This window comes from Otolemur garnettii, unplaced genomic scaffold (assembly GCF_000181295.1).
Source record: "Otolemur garnettii isolate 467f Iridium unplaced genomic scaffold, OtoGar3 scaffold00003, whole genome shotgun sequence".
Classification (NCBI taxonomy): Eukaryota; Metazoa; Chordata; class Mammalia; order Primates; family Galagidae; genus Otolemur; species Otolemur garnettii.
The window spans coordinates 26,657,970-26,667,514 of record NW_003852398.1 but is presented as its reverse complement, the minus strand read 5'-3'; the positions used below and the strand labels follow the sequence as shown (position 1 = coordinate 26,667,514).

The 9,545-nt window shown below is 48.4% G+C and overlaps 1 protein-coding gene across 2 annotated transcripts; it reads right to left on the bottom strand.

Moving 5' to 3' along the window:
• Positions 1–4,706: 4,706 nt before the first annotated feature.
• Positions 4,707–9,248, bottom strand: IL17B (interleukin 17B). Of its 2 annotated transcripts, none has more exons than XM_023514980.1 (3): positions 9,112–9,248; positions 6,719–7,008; positions 4,707–5,039 (listed from the first exon to the last, which is right to left on the bottom strand). In XM_023514980.1, the coding sequence occupies exons 1-3, from the start codon at positions 9,130–9,132 to the stop codon at positions 4,808–4,810; spliced, it is 543 nt and encodes a 180-aa protein (XP_023370748.1). In that variant the 5' UTR covers positions 9,133–9,248; the 3' UTR covers positions 4,707–4,807. The 2 variants fall into 2 exon arrangements, with proteins under 2 accessions (XP_023370748.1, XP_012663236.1); XM_012807782.2 differs by lacking the exon at positions 9,112–9,248 and adding an exon at positions 9,003–9,029.
• Between the last annotated feature and the right edge of the window lie 297 nt (positions 9,249–9,545).

Below are 9,545 nucleotides of genomic sequence, written 5' to 3'. Positions count from 1 at the left end.
GAAAAGGGAAGGAAATTCAAGCCAGTATATTTGTTTTATTTATTTTTTTTAAGAAGAAATAAAAGTCCATCTTCTCAAGCTGCTTCTGATTTGGTTTTCTAACTAGGAACTGGGATGGCTGTGGGAGGGACTGTAAGGCAGAGAACTTTGAGTCTCATTATTTTTTTTTTATTTTACTACCTACTTCCAAAATGGATAGCCAATTGAGACCTACAAGAAAATATTTATAACCAGATGGTTGTAAATAAGTAGAAGGAAAAATCAGAAAAACCTAAGAATGATAATAGTTCCTATTGGCTGTGGGTTTGCTAGTTATGAGGTCACTAGTTCAGAACTAACTAGATGCCATCTTCCAAGGTTCTCAGCTGCACTGCATATTGGAGGAGGTGACTGGTAGGACCCAAAGAAAAGCCATCAGTATAGCTCCATGCTTCTTGGCAACCAGAGGTTAATGAGAAACATCAAGGTGTACAGGAAGAAGGCACCTTCTCCTTGGCCCCTGGAGGAATTGACCATTCTCTTCTTTATGCACAGATGGAGGGGTAACACAATGGATTTGTCTTACAAAGAAGGCAGGTCACCAGATGACCACAGTCACATCTTACCCCCAAACATTCATCCTAGCACAGGAAAGAAAGGAAAAGTATTGGGATGGAGTTCTCTGGAAATTAACCTGGTGCTTTCTCCTCCGACACTGGTTTGAAAGGAGAGAATTGTGCTTTGATTTTTCTACAAACATTTATTTATTTATTTATTTAGAGACAGTATCACTATGTCGCCTTCAGTAGAGTGCTGTGGCGTCACAGCTCACAGCAACCTCAAACTCTTCAGCTTAAGCGATTTCTCTTTGCCTCAGCCTCCCAAGCAGCTGGGACCTCAGGTGCCCACCACAACATCTGGCTATTTTTTTGTTATTGTTGTCATTGTTGTTTAGCAGGCCCTGGCTGGGTTTGGACCTACCAGCCCTGGTGCATGTGGCTGGCACCCTACCACTGAGCTACGGCCATCGAGCCTAAAAACCTTTAAAGATCATTAGTTTTAGAAAAGAAAGTAAAAGTTCTTTTCATTTCTTTTGGACTTGTTCTTTTCTGTAAAAGAGAACAGAGGAACTAAGTCCTAGGCACCCAGTATGTATGATGCATAGACAAACCGCCACATTCGGATCTGGGGAAAGGATCAAGAAAGAAACAGAAGCCTAAGTTCCAGACTTGCAAAATCAGGATTTGGGGGGGTGGGGCATGGATACCCAGAGGAAACAACACTGCCAAATTATGCTAACATTAATATTATAGCTTTCCTAACAGGAACTTAGAAATCATCTCCAAATTGAGGAAATAACTTATTCAAGTTCTCCTGATCAGTTTACAGAATGGTTCAAATTTCTGGAGCTTCTCCTTAAAATTGAATCCAGCCTGGGCAAAACATCCTTCCAATTGGTGGAGGCCCAAACTGGCTCTGGGGTTGTTTTCACTATGCCAGGGTGATAGTAATGGCAGTAGAGTGCTGAGTGTATAAGTAGCATACACTTGGTTACTATAGAAATTTTGAAATGGACACATCAGTAAGAAAGCTTTTGTTTAAAGTAGAAAATCAAACTCAGACTTAAGCAATAAAAGGTTTGTGTTGTTTATCATAACTTAAGTCTAACTGGGCGATCTTCAGTTCCACTACTTTTCCCATGGTCAAAGATAGCTGCCAACAGCTCCCACGATAAAAAGGTCTTCTCCCATAGCCACTGAGTCAAATGTTGGGCACTGGGCCAGCTGGATCACCCCTGAACCAATTCCTGTGGCCAAGGGAATGCTACATGTTGCTTGGCTTGGGACTTAGATACCAAACCAATAACCATGCCACAGGAGATGAGATTAAGCTGGTTGGCATAGAACAGTCAGATCAGAGAAGGGAAAGAGTAGCAGAGAGAGAGGCACATGTATATAAGGCTCTTGCATCCTGTGAAGTGACAGTGTGTAATGGTACCTTTTGATGGTCTGTGTTTGAAATGAAAATGGCAGTAGACTGTCACAGTGAACATGATAATTGATACTAGACCAGAGGACCAAGGACAATATAAAACTTATCCCTGATAACCACCCTAAGGAGAACCTATGCACACAAGATGCAAACCAGAGCTGCTACATTTGATCCTTGGCCGTCAGCTAGGTCTTTGGCTCCATGTCCAAGTATGACTGCAGCAGAGCTAGCCACATCTTTCAGAAACTTCCTTTACCTGGGCAGGCAGGCCCAAACAGCTCAGAAACAAAGCTGGCCAAAATGCCCACACTGCCTGCTCTTCTAAACCCAAATCTAAGAGTCGGATTTCATCATCTCCCTTCCTTGCAGGCAGGAAGAAAAGGATAGAGATTCCAGAAAGGAGTATAAGAACCATGGGAAGCCATTGGCCCAAGGCCCATCCAACCTTCTTAGGCCTGGGAAGTTCCCAAGTGCCTAGAGCCCCCTGGAAGAAGGGAGAGCCCTATAATCTGCTAAATGAAACAGAAAAGGGGCCACACTTATCCTCAGTAGTCCTAGATGTGGTATAGTGGATGTTAATCCTATAGCAGGTGATCCAAACACAATTTCAGCACTCTGGGGGCAAGGGGCAGCTATGGAAGGTAGACTAGGGGGTGGGCTATAAGGAATTTCTTGCTCTGGCCCACTTATGAAGGTGCATTAGAGGGAGGTAGACTTTGGGCTTCCCCAGGGGCCTTTATGCATTCATTCACTAAGCACTGCACCCCTATGCCATGTAGGGCACTGTACTGGGTGCTAGAGATGCCACAGTGAACAAGGCAGATGTGGCCCTTATCTCATGGAGGGATACATGAAACACATCTAGACTCAGACCAAAGGAGGCTCCCAGGTGCCATGGAGACCCAGCTGAACTCCTTACTGCTGCTTCTAAAGCAGGGGCCTGGAAGGGCCAGCTGGCACACCAGTGTCCAGGCTCAGGAGGTCAGACTTCTAAGCTGAAGATGACCCTGGAGATCCCTAAATCCTATCTGCTGGTTTCACAGATGAGGAAACTAAAGCCCAGAAAGAGGAAAAGGCGTCATCCATATAAAAGTAACTGACCTTTACTATGTTTCTGATGCTCCAGTAAAAGTAGGATGGACCCTTCTCACCATGATGGGGGCATCCCTCACCCAACCCCTATATCTTAGGGCAACTGGGGTCTCCCAGTACTGGAAAACCTTCCTGCAATTCAATTCTTCTTACTCGCTGACCCCACAAAAAAAAGCCTTGGATTCTGTGCGCCTTTCATGAGGGGGCTAAAGTCTTAAGACCTAGAAAGCAGGCTGTGGGGTCTCAGAGAGGAGCCCCCAAGGATGGTGAAGTGGCTGCTATGGGGATCTGCACGGGCTGGCACAAGAAGTCGATTTTCCATTTGTCTAGAACCACGCGAAAGCCTCCTGGGGTAATTTTAACCAGTATCCACTCTAGAACAATACCAAAAAAGGTAAGTTACTTACCATCCCAGACAGACACATACCTAACCATTCGCCTTTCATGAATTAGACCCTTAAAACATTCAGTGCTAAAGCCACTTCAAACACTAAAGTTAGAGAAGCCGGTAAGTATTCCTATGCTGGGCTGTTGGCCCTTTTTGAGATTGACCCTAAGTGCTAACTATTCTTACCCTCAGAAAATAGCCTGAGCCCCTCAGCTGTCCTGGAGGAGGGAAAGTATTTTTAGACCCTACAACAGCTGATTTGGGATGGTGCAGGAGTTGGAGGGCCCGGGGGCAGGATTGAATTGCCAGGGGCTCATGGGGGATGTCAGGAGTTAGTATTTAGGGGCCAGGAGTCAGCATGGGTTTCAGAACAAGTTAGTCCACACTGCCTTTTTTGATTATCACTGCGTCTTGATAAAAGCCAATAGATCTCAAACTATGAGCCCCAGACCAGCAACATTGGCATCACCTAGGAACAATTATATCAGAAATGCAAAAAGAAAAAACCACTGCATAAAAATGCAAAGTATCAGTTCCCGCCTGAATCAGAACCTGTAGATGTAGGGCTGCAGTCTGTGCCTTCACAAGCCCTCTGAGTGATGCTGATGCTTGCTAAAATTCAGGAATCACTGACATCAACCAACTGTCTATCTAACTCCAGATCCCGTTGTGAACTGGATCAAAGAATGATCTACACTGATCCTTCTCAACTCTTAAGTGTTCAAACCGAGTGGTCCTCAGCACAGAAAAAATACATACTTGTGAAAAATTAAGGGGCTTGCTGACCTAAGTTAAAAATACCTGCTCTTTGGCAACCTGGAGGCCTTTTGGGGGTGCCTAATTCTGATCTGCAGAGAATCTCAGAACTGAGAGACCTTATAGATCATCTGTTCCAACCAGAGCAGAGGTCTGCTTCACAATATCCTTCAGAAGCTCAGCTTTTAACCTGACACTTGCAAAGATGGGGAGCTCCCACTTCAAGAGAGCGTGTTTCCAACAACCTTGACTTAATTGGGTAGAGTTAGCTCCTGTTAACTCCTATATTGGTTTACACAAAACAAGCTACAATAACATGGCTCAAATATAGGCTGATAAACCCAAACTAAGGAAATATGTATGTTACTGTCCTAAATGGTAGAAATGAATGTAGTTTTGTTTTGTATTTTTTTTAATAGGCTATCTCAGTGTTGGAGAACCTCCTACCTAACCCTTCTCTGGTTTTGGTTTTGGAGCCACAAGAAGCAAACCCAAAGTCTTGCTTTCCAAAGACAGAGTTTATTTTTTGTAGGCCTTGCTAGACACAGGGGTGCAGGGATGGTGGTCTCTAGCTACCAGCTGGCTTCCAGGCTGGGTGGCTCAGAAGATGCAGGTGCAGCCCACTGCGATGGTCTCCATGACCAGCCGCTGGCGACAGGGCCCCGGGCGTGGCGGGGGAGGGCAGAGGCGGCGGCGCACAGGCACCTGGCTGAACACGGGCACGCTTACCATGCTGCGGTCCTCCTGCATGGTGAAGGGGTTCACGCAGCCCAGACACAGGCACCGCGCCTCAGGCAGGTCCGTGGGGATGCGGCTAGGATCATGGTTAATGCTTCAGGGAACAGGAAAGAGCACAGGGTGGAAGAAGGTCAGGAAAAGGCCACTGGATAGCCCCTCCTCACACCCCTGCCTTTCCTAACAGGGTTTTGATGCCCCAGCAAAACTCTGCCAGTGGAGGAAGGGTAGTAATCCCCTCTGTATTCCAGATCAGGAAACTGAAGATCAGTAGCAAGCATGTGCCCAAGGTTATCCAGGTTCAAGGTCACTCTGTTTCCTTCTTTCATACAGCAAGATGCCCCTCCCAGTACTAGCTTGTGTTGAAGGGAATCACAGAGAAGCGCACAGCTCCCTCTACTCCCCCCTCTTGTTTACATTTTGGGGAAGCGATCTATAGAAATAAAGTGTGAGCATATCGATGCCTAATGTCTACTTGGAAGAGAGGTCAGGAGGCCTGGATTCTGTTCTGACCTCATGTCCACTCACTTAAGTACATTTAACAGGCTCACCATGTAAGTGGTTGTACCCTAGACTTCAGGTGTTCACTAATGCACAAAGCAGACAGGTTCTCATGGAGCCTAGCATACAGAGACCTGCTCTACAACCTTTTCTTCTCTGTCCCTTCATGGCCTGCTAAAATGTAGGAGGAGGAAGTGGGTGAATTAGACCTGTGGACATGTGGCATCAGCATCACCTCATTATAACTGGAAGCTTGTTAGAAGTGCAGAATCTTCAGAATCAGAACCTGCATTTTTGTAAGATCTCATGGGCACAATAAAGTAAGTCTGTAAAGCCTGGCTCTGGAGACGCTTTACTGACCTTGCCAAGGGCCATATTCCAGAGCTGCACCATCCAATACAGTATCCACTAGCTGCATATGTCATTTACATTTAAATTAATTGGAATTATTTCCTCAAGTCACATCAGCCACGTTTTCAAGTACTCAATAACCACATGAGGCCAGGAGCTACTACACTGGACTTTACATCATCACAGAAAGTTCCAGTCAACAGTGCTATTCTAGAGACTTGGGGTCTAAGTTGTGTGGCTAAAAAATCTTTGGCCTGGGTTTGTGAGTTTGAGGGTCAGCCCATTTCTTCATCATTCATTCAACACATAAGCATTTGTCCCCTTCTGTGTTCCAGGCACTGAGCCAGGATGTGGAGCTATAACCAAGGTAGGACACAGCTATTGTCAACCCGGGGCTGCAGGTCTGGATTCCCAGATCAATGCTTGCTGTGCCACCTAGGCATGTGCAGACAGACAGACGAAAGGCCACTGTCTGGCCTCCCCTGGAGATTTCAATCCGTGAGCCATGGGATCCTGAGGGGATGCTGATGCCGGCATTGAGAAGGTCCTGGTCTAGTATGAGAGAAAAACAGGAACACAGCCAGGGAAATGCTACAACTGAGAAGAGTGGAGGTGGAGGAAGCGACATCTGGGGAAGGTCTCACAGGCACTTCAGGTGGGACTTGAAGAACAGTAAGAGCTGTGCCCTGCATGAGTATCTCACTGAACAATAGCCCGAGAAGTAGGTACTACTGTCACCTCTGTTTACATTGAGGAAACAGCCTCGAAAAGGCTAATCAACTTGCCAAAAGTCACACAGGCAGAGGCAGGATCCAAACCCAGGCACCCAAGTGACTGAAGCCAAGGTCTTAACAGTTACACAGACTGGGACATAGGAAAAGATGCACCCGAAAGACAGCCAGCCCCTGCTGCAGCCCAGCCTACCTGTAGCCCCAGGGGGACAGGCTTCTCTTGTTGGACAGCCACAGCTGCAAGTTGACCTCACACTTCCTCTTGGCCAGCTCCGAGCTGTTTCTCAGCTGGGCCACCATCTCCTCAAGGTTCCTCTCATACTCCTCCATTCGGGCATAGGGTTTCATCCTTGACACCAGGTCCAGCGGCACCTGGTGCGGCCCAGGGGCCAGGGGCCCAGCCTGTCCTTGCCCCTTCCTCTTGCCTTTGGGGCTCCTGGGCTGGGCCAGCCCCACGAAAATGGAGATGGTAAGAAGGAGCAGCTGGGGAAGAAAGCCCACAGGTCACAAGTGGGAGAGCCAAGCCTCTCTCTGAGCCAAGACTCGGGGCCCAAAATCCTTTCCCATGCCATCAGGCATCTCTCAGGCTCAGGCCTGGCTTCTCTCTTGCTCTGTCCAGCTGAGCTCTGCCCCCTCAAATTGCTCCCTGCTTCCCCTTGCACTTGTGCTCTATCCTCTGGCCTTCTCTCTGCCTCTTACTCTCACTGTGCTCCTTCCTGCCACGGGGACTTTGCACAAGCCTCTTCCTGAGGAGTTGTACCTCTTCTTATTTCCCTCCTAAGCACGTTGCCACCCCTCAGGTATTGGCTCTATTGTCACTTCCTTAAGGATACCTTTGGACTTGCACAACATACATGTCGCTGGCATGACAGCAGTCTTACTATGTGTACATGTGACTCTTTTATATGTCTGTCCCCCACAGATGCCATGAGAGGATGTGTCAGTTTCTACACACTGTCTTATCCCCTCTGTCTGTGTGGTGCCAGGCACTGAAGCACTTAGGCATTCAATGAACACTTGCCAAGTGAATGAATGGCTATCCCCACCCCTGCCCTTCTGTAGCTTACAGTCTGGGGAGGAAAACAAACACCTAAACCTCACTAGTGACAAGTGCAACGATGGGCCCATGTGAGGTATAGATGGAGAACAGCAAGACCTCCTGCTTAGCCTGAGCTGAGGCTGGAAGCTCCCCAGGAAGCTTCTTTGCAGAAGAGACATGTCACATGAGGCTCCAAGTATGAGAGGGTGGCAGACATGGACAGAGGGAGTCTAAAAGTCTGACAGGTGAGGGAAACAGTGAGAAAGGAGGTTTGAGTTGGTTTAGAGTGGGTGGGGGGAAGAGGGCATGAAATGAATGTGGGGAGTTGGGAAGGTCATAGACTGAGGTTTCTCTGCCCATGACACCCACACGCCTTCCTCCCCTGAGCTTCCCTCCTCCAGTCCCAACCCTCTGCCTGCCCCTCCACCCAGCATTGTGCATTTCTTCCACTTCTCCCTCCCCCAAAGCAAAACATCAGAAATGTCTCGGGCACACACAGAAGAGGACTTGGGTCCCACAGAACCCAGGCCCAGGAAGCTGAGGGGAGGAGGCACAAAGCCTGCAGAAGGGCCAGGGCTGGACAGACAGAGGAACCTCTCAAGCAGTGAATTTCAACTGGTGTGCCATGAGAGGATCTGAGGTATGCTGCAAAAATTTTTAAGAAAAAATTTTAAATTAAATTATCTTTGAAAGAAGTTCAAAGCATAGTATATATAGTATTCTTTTTTTACTCTTTTTTTATCAACATAATTTAAGTGTACATGAAAGTTTAAGTATGGGTTCAAGTGTGCCGTGAGATTTTTTTTAAAGGTTGAAAAACACTGTCCTAAGGTTGATCTCCTCACTGAATCCAGACAGGCTCTGTACCAGCCCCATTCCTGTCCCATATGGCTCACCCCACAATCCCATGGCCTGTGCCTGCTTTATCCTGGCTACTCAGGAAGTCTTGACACTGGGAAACAAGTCTCAGCATAGCCCCTCCTGGCAGAGCCATTTCTTGGCACAAAATCTGCAACAGAGATTCAAGTCACTAAATTCTTCCATTTTGGTCCTAGACTCTGGGGCAGAAAAATGTCTCCCTGACAATAGGCTCTCTCATCTGAGCTTTTCACCACGAAGCATTGTTAAACGCTGGCTCTCCTCTCAGAGAAACCCAGAATAGAGTCAAAGTATGCCTCCCTCATGTTCCAGATGGGAAACAGAGAAACAGAAGGACTTGTCCAAGGTCATACAGCGGAGATCTTAGGAGCCAGGTCTCTTTGGAAAAACCCCCACCAACTGAGTTTGCCAGGATCTCCCCAGTTGCCTCTGGCCTGAAAGGGCTTCAGTGTGCCGGGGCTGAGCCCAGTTCAGAAGCCTGAGCTACTGGCCATAGCTGCAGGCTCTGAGACCAGTCTCTGTTTCTAGTCCTGGGGGAGAGGACAGAGAGAGAACTCACCTCCACAGATTCCAAGCCAAACAGAGGCAGTCATTAATCAATAGGAAAGAAATACTGAAATACTCAGGCTCTGAACTGGGTGGGGGAGGGGTGGGGAAGCGCCACGTACCAGGTTGTGTGGCCAGTCCATCCCGCCCAGCCTCGAGGTCAGCCTGCAGCTGCCGCCCGCCTGGAACCCCAGATGCTGCCACCACCGCCGCTGAGAGAATGGCAGCAACAGGATGGAGCTAAGCAATTATAGCTCGACTAGGGGCTGCTGGGGGAGTGGGTGGGTGGGCTCGTCATCAACTGGGAGCCTTGGGCCCCCGGCTGGCTGAGTCCAGTGTAGTGGCAGGCGCTGAGGGACATGGGGGCAGGCCAGGAGCTGGGCTTCGGTGCCCAGGGGCTGTTGACCAAGGGACAATGCCCTGTGTGTCTGGCGGGGCTCTGGCCGGTGGCACCTCCGCCTGTGGCCTGCGGCCGGCCACCCGGCCAGCACCCACAGGCTAGCTAAGACAATCAGCTTCGTTTGCTTTGGGGATGGCAAGGGGGTGAGGGTGGAGG

What these genes read in the sequence shown, in the direction of transcription:
- IL17B (XM_023514980.1), bottom strand. Translation starts at nt 9,132, where the DNA reads ATGGACTGGCCACACAACCTG. An exon ending in TGGACTGGCCACACAACCTG is followed by an intron (nt 7,009 to 9,111) that starts GTACGTGGCGCT and finishes TTTCTTCCCCAG; the next exon opens with CTGCTCCTTCTTACCATCTC. An exon ending in CTGTCCCCCTGGGGCTACAG is followed by an intron (nt 5,040 to 6,718) that starts GTAGGCTGGGCT and finishes TGTTCCCTGAAG; the next exon opens with CATTAACCATGATCCTAGCC.